The 17,348-nt window shown below is 36.8% G+C and overlaps 1 protein-coding gene across 3 annotated transcripts in view; it reads right to left on the bottom strand.

The window, feature by feature from the left end:
* The window catches only part of RAD21L1 (RAD21 cohesin complex component like 1), a 34,582-nt gene that overhangs the window by 5,375 nt on the left and 11,859 nt on the right, over positions 1 to 17,348 (bottom strand). For 2 of the 3 annotated variants that reach the window (XM_044985106.1, XM_044985107.1), the window contains exons 6-12: positions 16,225 to 16,410; positions 12,471 to 12,572; positions 11,531 to 11,644; positions 8,879 to 9,108; positions 5,588 to 5,690; positions 2,375 to 2,514; positions 637 to 714 (exon numbers count right to left, since the gene is read on the bottom strand). In XM_044985106.1, coding sequence (XP_044841041.1) covers positions 637 to 714; positions 2,375 to 2,514; positions 5,588 to 5,690; positions 8,879 to 9,108; positions 11,531 to 11,644; positions 12,471 to 12,572; positions 16,225 to 16,410 — 953 coding nt within the window. Of the gene's footprint in view, positions 1 to 636; positions 715 to 2,355; positions 2,515 to 5,587; positions 5,691 to 8,878; positions 9,109 to 11,530; positions 11,645 to 12,470; positions 12,573 to 16,224; positions 16,411 to 17,348 lie in introns of all 3 variants that reach the window. The other variant, XR_006573112.1, reaches the window with a different exon arrangement.

The following is a 17,348-nucleotide window of genomic DNA, read 5'->3' as shown; positions in this document are numbered from 1 at the left end:
CCCTGACATAAAGGCAAAAACCGCTATCAAATTTCAAGATCCTGCTCCAAAGCATATGGGCATAAAAGCATCTTAAAATGAAGGTCATCAGAATTTTTTTAATATGGGCAAAACAATGTATGTTTCCCTAACATCATTCTGAGAAATGTCTGAATCATTAGGGCTGAAATTGTCCAAAAAATTTAGCCTGATACAGACACCCAGCATGTAAAACTTTAGCTTGAACAGTTTGGCAAATTTTGGCAAAGTTATGAGCAATTGAAAATAGGGTCTTACAATGGGAAGTGTCAGGCAACCTTAATAATAGGCAGTGCTACCAGACCCACCAATAATAAAATCATGGTCCAGTGTTAAAGCAAACTTCCAAGTGAGAAATCAAGTACTCCAAAGTTAGAAAATTCTAAAAATTCCAAAAACTGTGCAGGATTTGCCATTATATAAAGCATTCTGAAGCCTGAGAGTATCCAGGTCAACACACAATAAAACATGGTTGTATCACACATGAAACTCTTACAGAGACCAGTTGCACATGTAATGTATCAACGAATAGCAAGTGGTTGTACATTATATTTTGTGGTTCAATCCAATTCAATAGCTGATTTAAAAAGCATCTAATGGCTACATCCAACGTCATACCCGTAAAATGTTCAATATTTGAAGAGTTCTTTTGCTCCACCTTCTTTCTTCACTGTCTTGATCATTCCTCACCATCTCCTGTATAGGAGATTAATACAAGCATTAGATGTAACTTATAAAAAAATCACATGCCAAAATGTTAAAAATGGGACAAGTATTTTAGCTCACTCCTTTAAATTTCAACAGTTATTTACCTCCCTACCTGGTAAACTTCACTTTTTAAGGCTGCAATTTTTTTTTATGTGGCCTGTGTGTTATCTATTTTGACAATGCCTAACCACATCAGAGCTGTATTAAGGGTGAAGCTGGGTATTTTGGTAGTTGTGTAGCGGACAGTTGGGGCTTTTGGCATGTGTGGAGTACTAGGCTGTAAGGAATTGTAAAAACATTACATAGATATTGTTACTCAGATGGGCTCAAATCTTGTTTAACAGCATTTTACTTACTATACAAATAAAGAGCCTTTTAACTATTTTGCTACTGTTCATGGGCCAATCTGGCATTTAAAATGTTATCTCTGTATTTTGGAGTTAATGACCTATTAAGATGAATGGGGCACTTCACACTACTCATAGCTACTGTTTCAAGCTGCCTGCAGACTCAAGTTTAAACTTGGTGCAAGTTTTTAAGATTTTTTTCACAACCATTAAGGTCAGAAACTTTTTCTAAATGAAAGTTTACATTCTGCAGCAAGGAGTTGATTCAAGGCAAATTCCACAATGCTTGAATGGTGGAATACACGGGGCCTTGATTACCAAACCAGGGTTTCATATTTGTACAAATTTTGGCACTCACAGAAAAAACTTGTCAAACATGAATTCTACATTTTTAAAATAAATAACTTCTGTATTAATTTTTATTTTAAATTTTGGAAGAATATTGTTTTTCCTGGCTTCATCCTCTCCTTACAGGAAGTAGTATGTACTACCAGTCTTTAATATCTCAGTATTTTTTACAGTAACTAATTTTCCCATCCCATAGGCAAGGCACAGACTTGTGTTCTGCAAGAGTGATTGCAATGCCTTCACAATCTCCACTGGAGAGTCACAACTACCAGATTCATAGTCGGTGTGTATGCACAGACTCTGCCCCAGCTTGTTCCCAACCCTCACCTGCATCAGACTGTTCAGTCTCCCTCTTTGGTGCACAAAGGACATAGAGGTCCCGCTGTGTGACAGCAACACCACACCCTTATACAGTGCACTACAGCATGACTTAAAAAGGAGCAGAATGTATTGTGGCACCCACCACATTGGTGTAAATATAAACTCTACGTTATAGCAAAAACCTCAAATTAAAACTAACTAAACAAAGACATTTTCTAGTTTTGCTAAGGACACTAAAAGACTGTATAATGTCCAGGCTGATATCAGGGAGATCTGAAATCCTATCCTTGATACAAATGGCCATAACATGTATCTTTTTCAGCACACATAAATAATAATTAGGTTCAATTTATAAGTAGTTTATAAAGAGTTAATAAGTGAATAGCTATTTTAATAAATAGTTAATAAATTGGTATTGTATCCAACAAGTTTGCTTATAAACATGGTTTATAACCATCCATAAGGCATTTTACTAATGTACTTAAAACATCTATAACATAAGCTACTCATGTCTGTAACATACTTAGTAAATAATTAATAGATGTTATAACTCTCTGTAAATGGAAACTTAATATAAAGCATGGCTAATAAATACATGCATTGATCCTTTTACATTTATTGAAGGTGCTTACTATAGCCTCATCCATTTTATTAGCATCCTCATTTCTGCCATTCTGTAATGCCAACACAAATGAATCATCAGTAATAGTTCTCTCAGTTTCTGTATAAGCTGACTCTTGCAGGTAACTTGACTCTTCTGTTATCAACATCTCTATATTAACAAGAGAACAAAGTTTAAAATGAAGTTACATTGAATCTCAAAAATCAACCACCATTAACACCTAACGATCATGGACTATAAGAATCAAAATGAGTCCTGAGCAGGAGCTGCGTACCCAATGGTACTTTGGGACAAAAAACTAGTGGAAGAGTTTTCTTGGAAGCATTTAAAGACCGACCTGTCACTTGCAGGAAAACTGTACAAACTTTATAAAAATAAATGACTGGTTAAGAAGCAGACTTATTTACCATGGAATAAACACTGTTTTCCACTGCAAGTATAGTTCTCTCAACACATCCTACAGTGCAATTCAGCAAGTGACAATATAACATTCTACTCAATGTAAAGTATAATGCTAGTAGTCACATTCTCAAATTAATAAAGGAGGAGGAGTAAATAAGAAAAGGGACCAATTCCGACACTGGAATAAAAGGTGCATTTTCTATTGTTTTCTCTGCACTCATTTATGCCAGGGTTGAAATTGATCTAAGTTATACTAGTGCCAAAAAGAGGCAGGATGGCTGTATATGCTGGGAGAGCTAGTCTGTGGTCTGTAAACACTTCTGTACACACTTCCTTTTGCTTGTTTGGTTACCATGGGTAAGTAGACTTAGCAAGCAGCCATCATGCAGAGGTGGATTAATGTCTATGTGATACAGGCTGGGTATGACATGCTGTTTATTCACTATCATTGGGCAAACATTAAACTATGCCTATACATTTTTATAATTATGCCATGAGGCTGCTCAAAATGAACTGGGTGAATCTGGGTCTGAAAATCTTTTTAAAAAGAGACTGAGTACACTGCTAAGTACTGAGGAAGAATAATTGTGGATATAGAGGTATCCTAATCTATTCCTCTACCTAACTTCTTGACAACATTACAGATTGTTTTCTCTAGATGACCTGAGAACCAAAAATGGGTGGAACACCTGTAATCAAGAGTTTCTGGAAGAAACATGTCTCTTTCTGTATGTTCCACAAAATCTCAGTCATCCAGAATAGAATAGACCTAAATACCTGTTTTGGGACAGTGGGCTATTATTCATCAATCTCAGAATAAAATGAAAGCCTTCTTTGGTTTCAGTGGTCTCCCAGATAAAGAGACCCTCACCAACCTAACAAATGTACTATGCCTCTTATTCTTAAGCATTTTTTAAGCAGGATATTGAAGTATTTACAAAGCAAAATATGTATTTCTTCTTTATAACTAATTAGGGCTGTCAAGCGATTAAAAATTAATTGCAATTAATCACACTGTTAATAATAAAATACCATTTATTTAAATATTTTTGGATGTTTCTACATTTTCAAATATATTGATTTCAATTACAACACAGAATACAAAGTGTACAGTGCTCACTTTATATTTATTTTTTATTACAAATATTTGCACTGTAAAAAACAAAAGAAATTGTATATTTCTGTTCACCTAACGTAAGTACTGTAGTGCAATCTCTTTATCATGAAAGTCGAACTTACATATGTAGAATTATGTACAAAAAAATAACTGCACTCAAAAATAAAACAGTGTGAAACTTTAGAGCCCACAAGTCCACTTGGTTCTACTTCAACCAATCGCTCAGACAAACAAGTTTGTTTACATTTGCAGGAGATAATGCTGCCCTCTTGTTTACAACATCACCTGAAAGTGAGAACAGGCATTCGCATGGCACTGTTGTAACCGGCATCGCAAGGTATTTATGTGCCAGATGCACTAAAGATTCATATGTCCCTTCATGCTTCAACCACCATTCCAGAAGACATGTGCCCGTGAAGATGGTGGGTTCTGCTCGATAACAATCCAAAGCAGTGCAGATCGACGCATGTTCATTTTCATTATCTGAGTCAGATGCCACCAGCAGAAGGTTGATTTTCTTTTTTGGTGGTTCGGGTTCTGTAGTTTCCACATTGGAGTGTTGCTCTTTTAAGACTTCTGAAAGCATGCTCCACACCTCGTCCCTCTCAGATTTTGGAAGGCACTTCAGAGTCTTAAACTTTGGGTTGAGTGCTATAGCTATTTTTAGAAATCTCACATTGGTACCTTCTTTGTGTTTTGTCAAATCTGCAGCGACAGTGTTCTTAAAATGAACAACATGTGCTGGGTCATCATCCGAGACTGCTATAACATGAAATATATGGCAGAATGCAGGTAAAATAGAATAGGAAACACAATTCTCCCCCAAGGAGTTCGGTCACAAATTTAATTAACACACTATTTTTTTAATGAACATCATCAGCATGGGAGCATGACCTCTGGAATGGTGGCTGAAGCATGAAGGGGCATATGAATGTTTAGCATATATGGCATGTAAATACCTTGCAATGTTGGCTACAAAAGTGCCATGCAAATGCCTGTTCTCACTTTCAGGTGACGTTTTAAATAAGAAGCAGGCAGCAGTATCTCCCATAAATGTAAGCAAACTTGTTTGTCTTAGTGATTGGCTGAACAAGAAGTAGGACTGAGTGAAGTTGTATGCTTTAAAGTTTTACATTGTTTTGTTTTCGAATGCAGTTATGTAACAAAAAAATCTACGTTTGTAAGTTACACTTTCACAATAGAAATTACTCTACAGTACTTGTATGAGGTGAATTGAAAAATACTTTCTTTTGTTTGTCATCTTTACAGTGCAAATATTTGTAATAAAAACTAATATAAAGTGAGTACTGTATACTTTGTATTCTGTGTTGTAATAGAAATCAATATATTTGAAAATGTAGAAAAACACCCAAAATATTTAATACATTTCAATTGGTATTCTATTAACAGTGTGATTAATTGCAATTAATATTTTAATCATAGTTAATTTTTTGAGTTAATTGCGTGAGTTAACTGAGGTTAATCGATAGCCCTATAATTAATATAATTGCTGTAACAAATTGGTTAAGTGGGTAACCAGTTTTCTTAAGCTCTAAACTTTCTTGCCTTTCTGGTTTGTGCAGTGATGCACATTGAATGTTTTGTGTCTGAAACACTAAATAAAATGTGTGAGTTTAAAAAAAATATTTTCTGGTGGTTAAATAATAAAATCAATTGGGACAAGCAGAATTATAAAAATCTCACCTGTAGTCTCTCTCTCTTGTCTTGTTTCTTCAGTTTCAGACTCTGTCTGTATACTTTTTCTTCCAGTCTTAAAGCCATGATACTTAAAGCAATTTGCAAACAACTGTAAAAACAAAGATTTGTTTCTTTTTTATATTTCTAGAATGTAACTTCAGATTAATAACTAACAATAAAACATAACAGAAAATACAAGGAAATGATGGACAGTTACTGTATATTAATTGCTTTGATCCAGAATTTAGACTCATTGACTCAGACCCTGTTAACAAATTTTGCAGAGATTCTCTAAATCAGGGGTTCTCAAATTTCATTGCACTGTGACCCCCTTCTGATAACAAAAATTGCTACACGACCCTAGGAAGGGGGACCGAACCCTGAGCCCACACGAGCCCTGCCCCTCCGATTGGGGGGTGGGGTAGGGGATAAAGCCGAAGTCTGAGGGCTTCAGCCCCAGGCAGGAGGCCTGTAACCTGAGCCCAACTGCCCAGGGCTGAAGCCTTCAGGCTTTGGTCCCAGATGGTGTGGATTGCGCTTCAGCTTCAGCCCCTGGCCTCAGCAAGTCTAAGCCAGCCCTGGTGACCCCATTAAGACGGGGTCGCAACACACTTGAGGGTCCCAAGCCACAGTTTGAGAACCGCTGTTCTAAGTGAGAAAGTGGCAAAGCTAACATTGGGCTGGATCATCTCTCCCTACCCACAGGAGAGGGATAAGGGAAAGAAAAATCTGTGAGGTTATTCACATGGGAGTGTCTCTCATATAGTTGTGGAGCCATGATTTGTCTCCATGTGGAACAGGGTGTGGCTCTGTCCCTAAACCTTGCAGATCTGAGGGATCTATATGGATCCAAAGGATTAACAAGAGGTTAAGGCCATCTGAATGGACGCCTGTGCCTCAATACCTGCTCTTGCACTCCAGTGTCCTCTTCCAGAAGTTCCCCTGGAACACTCTTAAAGGAGAGGTGACCCACTAAAGAGGTGCCCCATATAAAAGGTAATAGAGCCTACATAATCTCTGTGGGGCCAGTAGGGGGACACTATATGCTTCCTTTTGCCTTACTCCCACCCAAGTTGGGCTCTCCCAGCAGTCTTCACCCCATCATGGACCCTGAACCTACAGAAGGTTGTCTGGAAGGTCCTTGAAATCATGGGAGAGGGAGCAGGGAACAGTTCCAAAAAGCAACTGATACCTCCCTCCTGTGGAAAAGAGGTGAGGATCCATGCCTGGAAGGTCCTTCCATGCATGATTTGACCTATTTTTCCAGCCAATATCCTTCAGCATAATGAGAAGCCAGTGTTCAAGAGGTTCTTATCTTGTAATGAGCTAAGAGATGTAGACATGGCTGGATACAAAGATATGTTTTAGGTCAGGGGTTCTCAAATGGGGGGCAGGACCCCTCAGGGGGTCGCGAGGTTATTACATAAGGGGTCACGAGCTGTCAGCCTCTACCCCAAGCCCTGCTTTGCCTCCAGCATTTATAATGGTGTTAAATATATTAAAAAGTGTTTTTAATTTATAAGGGGGGTCACACTCAGAGACTTGCTATGTGAAAGGGGTCACCAGTAAAAAAGTTTGAGAGCCACTGTTTTAGGTCAATGGCACATTAGTAAGTACGTTATTATCAAAAAAAGATGTAATACAGTGTCTTATTGCAATTAACCAATGAAGGCTTTTACTTAAAATGAAAAATTAAAAACACAAGTTGAGATTTTGAAAGCAGTGCAGGGGATTTTGCTACACAAAAACCTGTATCTAAATTAGGGTGACCAGACAGCAAATGTGAAAAATCGGGATGGGGTGGGGGGTAATAGGAGCCTATATAAGAAAAAGACCCAAAAATCGGGACTGTCCCTTTAAAATCAGGACATCTGGTCACCCTAATCTAAATCCCCTGCATTGCTTTGAGAATATTAATCATTATATTTCACGCAACTAGCCTCAGTGGTTTCAATTGCCTTCCTCTAAAATAGTTAATAAATGGGAAAACTAAAAAACATTTGAAATAAAAATATAAACACAGGTATACCACAGGCTGCTGGTTTAAACATACACACTGTTATTCAGGATTCACAACATACTTCTTCCTTCTGCTTTGCTTCAATGTTTATCTGACAGAAGTCTTCTTGTGATAATGTTCTATTCCAATTACTTTAGTCCCATTATACTGAAAAACTGAAGTCTTTTGTCTAACAGTTGATGGACCAAGATAGTGACAGCTGTTCACTATACCATTATTGAATAGCTGAATTCTGACTGGCTTAGAGAAATGACTTGTGTGCTTCCAATAAGAGCTTAAAATACAGGGTTTTTTTAAAGTATGTTCTACTTGTAACCAGATGAAGTTTTGTTTTAAATCAATAAATAAGTAGCCACCACCAGTAATCTGATTAGTTGGCACTATTTCCATTTGGTGCAACTGAAAACACGTTTCAGAAACTAAAATTAATGAAATGACAATTTCAGTAAAACTGGACATGTCCACAGATATTTCAAACAATTTTAACACCATTTCTCTGTAAGACCTCTTGCCTTGTAAGACTATTAGAATGTTCTTTCTAACATAAGGCTCTTACTACAACAGTACAGCATCAGGCCAAGTCACACATTTTTCCTCAAGCTGATCTTATTTGGCTCTACGAATTTAAAGGTTAGTAATTCTTTTTCTTAGAATTCATTGTTCAAAACTAGGACTTCCCAGAATATAATTCCTACTCAATTAGATTATATTAATAAAAAATCATAATACATTTGTATTTACTTGGCAGCCTGAACACCTCAGAACACAAACAAAAAACAAACAAACAAAAAAGCACTTTGAAATCTATAGATGGAAAGCACTATATAATATTTTTATTACTATTATAACAAGCAATAATTGCAGAAGGTCAACATGGTCTAGTACTAATTACAGAGCAATAAATCAGAAAAATAATAATGTACCAGTGTGCAATCAACTAAGTGCTTCTATGTGAAATCACAAACATATGCTCACATTTCTATGCCCTCTTGTTCTGGTTCTTGGAATTTTGAAGATTCAGGGCCTGAATTCTAGAGATGGCAGACTTTTAAGTAGAAGCAAATACCAGCGGATACAAATATAGTCATCAGAGGTCCAATTACCCGAATTTCTGTATAATTAGATAACGGCAGTTTATTGGACACACAGTTACTTGTGCACACAAAATGAAACCTGTAAAATTGGAGACCATCTCTGATAATCAGGTCCTAAATATGCAATAATCCCATCATGTATAGGGTAATGTCGTAACAGCGTACAAAGGCATAAACCTTTACCATTTGTAGCTCAGCATTAATCAAAGGCTGTGTAGTACGGGACAGAAGTTTATCCACTCCTCCTGACTTCTTCCACATCATCAACTTTCTTGTGGGGGGTGCAAGATCCAACATAGTAAGAATATCCATGCAGTTGCTAAGCTGTTTGTAAATAGTACTGCTGCTGAGCTCCTTCACTACATCAACAAGCAACTTCCTCTTTCTTTTAAAGATCCTTCTCCCTATGACAACTAAGCATAAGAAACATTCACAAACAGGGACGTTTATCTCTTTTTCTGATGGACACTTGTCTATTACTGTACTAGAGGTGTTGGGTATCACACCTGAAGTAAATGATGCTATTCAAATTGAATTATTTTTTCTACATTTTCATTGTTCAGCATGTTGGTGTCAACATCTGAACAGGAGCTCTCCCTTATTCATAGTTCTGATGACAGCATATACTGTAACAAGAGTGTGGAATGGGGAGGGGCTGGCCTGTGATCTTCTTAACGCAGAGATTTGGATATTAGGCCATCCTGACATTGCTGACCTTCCCCTTGTGGGCCATTTCCCTCACTTTACTCTGAGTCCTCAACTCTCTTTGTAAAACATTTTCCTGCAGCAACTTAGAGGGCATATTGTTTATTGCACGTGTACTGGTAACTCTCCTTAGGAGGCCAAAAGTATCACCTTCATCTCCCACACCCTCACATCCTGAGGTCAATCTTTCAGCTAAAAAGAAAAAAGTGTCAATACGGCAACCACCAGCCAAACAATAAGGGACATTTTGACTCCAGTTTAGAATATTTTCCTCTAATTTCTTGTTGAATTATGAACATATACAAACAAGTTCTGATGCTTGGGGGGACATGATAGAGGTATATAAAATCATGAGTGATGTTGAGAAAGTGGATAAGGAAAACTTATTTACTTATTCCCATAATACAAGAACTAGGGGTCACCAAATGAAATTAATAGGCAGCAGGTTTAAAACAAATAAAAGGAAGTTCTTCTTCACGCAGCGCACAGTCAACTTGTGGAACTCCTTACCTGAGGAGGTTGTGAAGGCTAGGACTATAACAATGTTTAAAAGGGGACTGGATAAATTCATGGTGGCTAAGTCCATAAATGGCTATTAGCCAGATTGGGTAAGAATGGTGTCCCTAGCCTCTGTTCGTCAGAGGATGGAGATGGATGGCAGGAGAGAGATCACTTGATCATTGCCTGTTAGGTTCACTCCCTCTGGGGCACCTGGCATTGGCCACTGTCGGTAGACAGATACTGGGCTAGATGGACCTTTGGTCTGACCCGGTACGGCCTTTCTTATGTTCTTATGTTCTTATGCTTTAAAACTTAAGCATGAATATAATAGTTGGAATAAAAAGGACAGGCTGGAAATAGTTTAGAAAAAAGTAGAGTGAACTGGAGAATTACATTGACAATGAGGGGACCTTTTCACCAAAAGTTTTCAGAAAGACAGCCTCTTCATTGTATTGGGAATTCTGTATACTCTCAAGTTCAAATACCTCTAAGTGCAGGAAGATTTATAAATATTGTAGTCAAAAAGCTGTGAGAGACAGGCATTATACCTCGAAAGCTAGTACATTCCACCAACAGAAGTTGGTCCAATCAAAATATTATCTCACCTCCCTTGTCTCTCAGGCAGTTTACTCTACTGAGAAGTTAGCCAGGTCAAGAATTGCAAACGTCCTTAAAAAAGTAGTATTTTAGGATAATGTCTGGTTTTGTCACCTTTAACCCTTTAAGATGTTGAATGAGGAGACAGACACCAACACATGGAGAAACACATCTATGGTATACATGCATCTCAATCGTCATTTGGTAGGAAGGTTGGAAAATGTAAGCATTCTAAGGTTTAGGTTCAATATGAATGGTGTGGGTGTTTATTTCATAACATTCTTTTCCATTGTACCATTTTATGTATTTGATAACACCCACAAATGTACCACATGAGTTGGCCACTGGATGAAACAAATTACACTTTCATTTCTTGTATCTCCAAGGACTGATGATGTCTCTTTGAGCCATCCAATTTTAATCTTCTTGAATAAACTAACTTTGAACACCTGTTAATCACAGTAACGAGGAAAAATTTTCCTTTTTCAATATCTTAGGGAAATCTTTATGTTTAAGTAAAATTAAGACCATGAAACAAAGCGAACCCTGAAAATTCACCCTGGAATCTGAAAGTCAGTGTTGGTTCTTTCTGGCCACAATTCGCCCACAAAGATTCTGCAACTGGAACTGAGTTAACAATTCTGTTGATGGTATATGAGCCAGAATAGAATACAGTTCACTCTCCTATAGCAGTATTGGTTTTGCATTGCTAACAGGAGTGAAAAATAATAAAACTTATTTTAGTAAGTGGAGAGAACTGTGAATAAACCTTGGGAGTGGATCAGTTGATGTAAGAAAATGCCCTTTTTGCATAGTCACTTTTCAGAACAGAACTGAACTTTGACAGCAGGAACAGATGAAATGTAAGTAAATAAAAATAATCTCTGATACAAATATCATTAGTAATAATGAGTGAGGAGAGTAAAGCAAATAATATAACTAGAATAATTTTATATAACATGCTTTTCAGGGTTTTCCATGTAGCAGGAATTGTAATATTTGCACCTAACAGGAAACTGATTGAACTCTGACCTGTAGCATCAACTGGCTCAAGTGTAAATCCTTCTTTTTCATTTGTCAACAGCATAGTTTCACTCATCTGGTGGCTTTCTTCTGGATGCACAGAACCTACATAGCTGAAATTCACTGTAAAACACACATCCCACAATCCAATAAAAATATTTTAATTAATTCATTTGGTAGCAAAACACAAATATTAGAGTTAGAAAAATGAGTGTAAGTCTTAAGGTACAACAGAATTTTTTTTCTCCCTGAAACTAATTTCTAAAATAATATTTTAATACAAATATTTTGCACTTCTGCAGTTTCTTTCATCATAGGAACATAGGACTGGAAGAGACCTCCTGGGTCATCAATTCTAGTCCTCATCTATCACAGGTAACCCCATCAGATAAACTCATACATAAATTTATCAAGCTCCATCATAAATCTAGATATCTTTTTTTCCCAAGTACACCTACTGGAAGGCTGTTTCAGAACCTCACTCATTTGATGGTTAGAAACCTGCTTCTGATTTTCTGCATAAATTTATTCATTGCCAGTTTATAGTCATTTCCTCTTGTGCCAACACTGTCCTTTAGCTTAAATAGCTTTTCTCCTTTCCTAGTGTTTACTCTCTTGATGTATTTATAAAGAACACTCATATCCCCTCTCATCCAAGGAGCCGATATCAAACTAAACCTCCCAACATCCTCTGAGGTAGAAAAAGGGTATAATGTAAAAACATGTTTCTATCAATGTTGAGTTACAGACACAGAATTCCAAGAATTAATTATACCTGAAAGGGGAACAAAGTATAAAAGAAAAAAGTAAAACAGAATCCAAGACAGTAATGAAGCAAAGAATACGATTCTGATCACATAATGCCTGCATAACACTAGTTTTATACATTAACAAATTAGTGAAGTGCTGATTTAGGTAATCAGAAGGAACAGAAACACTACAAACTCACCTACTCCATTATCATCAGGAAGCTCCTGTGACAAAGGAACTTCTTCCTCCATATCAAGAATGTCATAAATTAGGCTATTTTGCTCAGTCCTCAGCAGATTTTCTTGAAAATAAAATGCATAATTTTAATCACTCTAAGCTTTAGTGATAATAAAACAAATGACACAGCCAAATGTTACTATTTAAATATCAGTCTTGTGTCTAAAGCAAGAGACCGACTTAAACAAGTCTGAAGATTTAGAATTAAAGCTTTCTTAATACAAAACAATGTGTATAAAGGAGAGAATTAGACTTAATTTTGAATTTTCTGCCTTTCACCTGTGAAAGTATGATCTTTAATGTTGTTTAAAAATAGTTTTATATATAACTTCTTTATTCTAAAAAACAAACAAACCCCCAAACCTGTTCTACCTTATATACAATGGTAATCACCAAAAGCTAAATATATACATTTCAAAATTAAAACTAATCTGTACATTATCATATTTTACAATACCCTATGGTATATCAACTACATTAATACAAATATAAATTTACATCTCAAATAAAAAGCTATTAAGTAAATCATAGGTGATCTGGTCAACAGGATAGACATATATAAAAATGTTTTAAAATAGCATTATTTATGCAATAGGCCAGCAGAATCCATTAAAATGAATTATTTAGAAGGAATTATATAGAGCTCAATTCTGCAAGATGATGTGCATCTCCTGCGAAATCAATGGGAGCTCAGGGTGTTTGGCTAATCAGAAGAGGTGTGCAGCACCTTGCCAATGAGGCCCAAGCACTTATACAGAGTGATTTATAATTAGTAAAATTCTATGTGAAAATGTCAACATTGATTAACTCATCTTACAAATTAATCACTTACTAGACAGTTGTTTGTAAACAAACTTTTGAGATAAATAAGCAGAAAATAACACCATACTGTGGTAAAATGTCTATTATTTTATATTTGTACATGTCTTGCAAAATCATAATGAAAATTTAACAGACCACACACAAAGTGTACTTAGCTGCTCTTGCTATTATGAGGATGAAATTTAAAAAAAAAGTTTATAATATTTTATTTGTCAAAAAAAAAATTCAGTTTAAGTGGGCATCTATGTTTCTGCATCTATGTTTCCCCCCTGAAAGTTAAAAACAATACTTTTTTTCTTCTTCCAGCACTTTAAAAAAAAAAGTGCTTCTGAGTTAAAATGTGCATACCAACTTTTATACAAGATTTTTTTTATAGTTTCATTATTAACCCTTAAAATAATGGGTTTGTATGTAAATTTTAAAACCATTAATTATAGCTGTTTACAGTGCTGGTCCTTCAAAACTGCAGGCATAATGACACACTTGAGTTGCCATTAATTTCCAAATATTTCTTTTGAGAAAAGCATTTTGTTGTAGTACAAAAGGCAAGGCTGTAATTGTAAAATGTTTTTGCTTGGCTACAGATGCAAAAAATAAAAGTTGAGGAAAATGTACTGAAACCCGTTTTAAGCATAAATTTCAGATGACGATTTACTTATGATGTTTTATTATGGAAGCACCACTTGCAGTGACATAGGGCATGGCTACACTTGCAGGTGTAGAGCACTGTGAGTTAAACGCACCTTCGGGGAGCGCAGTAGGGAAAGCGCTGCAGTTTGTCCACACTGACAGCTGCTTGTGCACTGGCGTGGCCACATTTGCGGCACTTGCAGTGGCATTGGGAGCGGTGCATTATGAGCAGGTATCCCAGCATGCAAGTGACTGCAATGTGCTTTACAAATGGGCAGTGGGGTGGAGTGTGATAGGGAGTGTGTTGTGTGTATGGGGGGAGAGAGAGTGGATTTTGGGGGGGCTGAGGGCATGTCAGCATACTGTCTTGTAAGTTCAGACAGCAGCAGACCTCCCCCTCCCCCAGCATCTCTCTCTTACACACAGCATTCCCAGCTGTCAGAAACGGAACTTTTAAACAGCATATCTGCATTCCTACCAAAACAATGACAACAGTGGCCACTTGACTTAAGGGGGTTATGGGACATTTCCGGAGACCGATCAGAGCACAGTAATGCAACACCTTGTCCACACTGGTGCCGCAGCGCTCCAGTGGGGGCGCAGCAAACGTTATTCTACTCGCCAAGGTGGAATACCAGCAGTGCTGTAGCCGCAGAGTCAGAGCACTCTACATGCCTTGCCAGTGTGGACAAGGAATGAGCTAGGGCACCTGGTGCTCCTTTATTGTGCTGTAACTCGCAAGTGTAGCCAAGCCCATAGTAAAGGCGGAGCTGAGTTTTGCACTTAAAGCAGCGACTCAAGCGCTTTGTTATGTATGAAGATACAGCATATCCTTCCCAAAACTGCTGTACTTACTCTTTGGGAACAGAATTAATTTTCTCAGAATTTACAAGTAAATTGTTAATTTGACTGAGTTAAAATTAATTAAAAAAAGAGATCCTCTAAAAACGTGGCATACAATGTAGGGCTGTTTAATTGTCCTGAATGAACTTAATAACAGAATAATACAAATGATTCGGACTTTATTTACAGTTAAAACTCACTCCATAGACTACATCTGAAGACTTTATTTTTTAGGATTAATGGTAATTTCTCCCTGTTTATTCTTTATAGCTGAACGTTTCTCCCCAGCAAGGGGCTCATAAATAACATTCCATTACAATGAATTCTGTCTAGAACTGCCCTCTTTCAAAATGGCTGCCATCCCATTTTTCTCAAGATGACTCAGGACATAACTTGTCCACAGTTAGGAGATCATTTTGAGAAGGTCACCTATATCCCATTGTTCTCAATGGGAGTGTGACCATAGGGTGCTCTTAACAAAAAAATTGAGTGGCTTCACTCTTAATGGAAACAGTGGAAAGTAGCAGTCATTTTTAAATGGAGTATATTGACTGAGGGAAGACATGGCCTCAGTCCTTCTGAGAACAATGGACTATTGAAACCATTTTGCAAATTCTATGTAAGTTTCACTGAAGAAGATTCTTATACACAAGCTTGTGCTGATGGAGAGACTTTCATTGGTTAAAAAAATGACAAAAAGTGACAATTAATGCTAAACATTTATTTTCAAAAGCAAACTGTTGCACCAGATCTACTAAACAGAGGACAGAAGGGGTAAGCCAGGGATATAGTGCAGGAGTGGATCAGTGGGGAAGGGGAAAACTGGTTTGTGTGCACACATATGTCTGTGCTGGGAAATGTGGGGTGAAGGAGAACGGGCCAAACAGGTGACACAATGAGGTGAAATAAAGAAAAAAACCTAATGTATTTTAAAATATCATTTTAATCGAATCTGGAACCCAAAACATTAAAATGCTTTAATCAAAATCATATGGTTATTGCTTGGTGTCACAAAAGGGGCAGAGTTAAGATTGTCTGAATGCCCTAACTGTGCATTTCCATATCTTAACACGTTTGAATTTCTTTTAAGTTTAACTTTAACTCTCAATTTCCTGGTTTTATAATGCCTGATTGTGGGATAATTGGAACATTCTTGTAATGTATTTTACCCTAAATTGCTGATATGTACTCTCAAGCTTAATTTCATTTTAATGGAGTTTTTGTCTGGGATTATATAAATGAGCTCAGATTATTATTAAGTAGCGAAAAACTAAAAGTGCAAAAGGAAACACATAGTAAATTACAGAAAAAATGTTTTCAAACGCAAGTTCTATTTTTATTTACATTTTGTGTGGGGTTCTTACAGTAAAAATACTTTGGATAGAACTGATTGGATTGTGTTAATCTATGACAAACCATACCAATCATATCCCCAGGAACATCTTCGTCTCCAAAACCATCGAGTTTGAATCCATGTGTATCGTCACATAGTATAGATTTGTCTCCAGTGGTGCTCACTGAGCTGTGATCAGGCAAGAGACTATTAGTACTCATTAATATGCCATCACTGAAGAAGCTATGTCCTCTTAGTATTTCAGTCTCCTCACCTGAACAAACATATATAATTACTGACAACGCCTTCTAACAATACAGATAAAATACATATATGTCAATTTCCTCAGAACTTTATAAAATTCTCAAAATGAGGTTGCATTACATAACAAACAATTTAAGCTAATTCAGTAAAAACACAAAATATCTTAGGCTAGGTCTACACTGCGCACCGTACAGTGGCACAGCTGTGCTGCTGTAAGGTGCACAGTGTAGCCGTTCTTTGTCAGCAGGAAAGAGTTCTCCTGCGGACAAAATAAAACCACCCCCAATGAGTCAGGTGTATTTGTTTTTTTCACACTCCGGCCCACAGAAGTTTTACCAATGAAAGTGCACTGTAGACATAGCCTTTAGGCTTGATTCTCTTTTACATTAAGGCCTCTTTACATTCCTCTAGCAGAGGAGTGGTTGTGTTAGCTGCTCAAATGTGATCAGCACTCAGGCTTTAATCTATATTCTCTGATGGGCCAGCCAACTCAAGTGAGAGATTTTTGTGTGTGGACGGAACTTGGGTTGGGGTTAGGTAAGAAGTGAAGTTAACTTTGCAGTGAACACAAGTCTAAATTGCATATATTATGTTTACACTCACTTAAAGGGGCATCAGCATTAATGAAAATTACGCCCATTAGGTTTTAAGTCACTTAGAGCCTATTTCAAAGCCCACTTTAGCCAACAGGTGGATTTTCATTGACTTCAGTGGTCTTTGACTCAAGCCCAAAGAGAATAAGGAGACTCAGTAATTACAACAAGCAAACAAATCCTTCATATAAGTAAAAATAAGCTTTATGAGCTTGCATACAGTAATTAAATCTTAAAATGTAATTTTATAAATCATTAATAATGTAAATGCATTTGCTTATGAAGTACAATTCTAATAATTTAGAAAAATGGTGGTAAAAATTCTTACAAATTTTTCAAATTCTAATTTATTGGC

This window comes from Mauremys mutica, chromosome 13, assembly GCF_020497125.1.
Source record: "Mauremys mutica isolate MM-2020 ecotype Southern chromosome 13, ASM2049712v1, whole genome shotgun sequence".
Lineage (NCBI taxonomy): Eukaryota > Metazoa > Chordata > Testudines > Geoemydidae > Mauremys > Mauremys mutica.
This window is presented reverse-complemented; position numbering and strand designations above follow the sequence as displayed.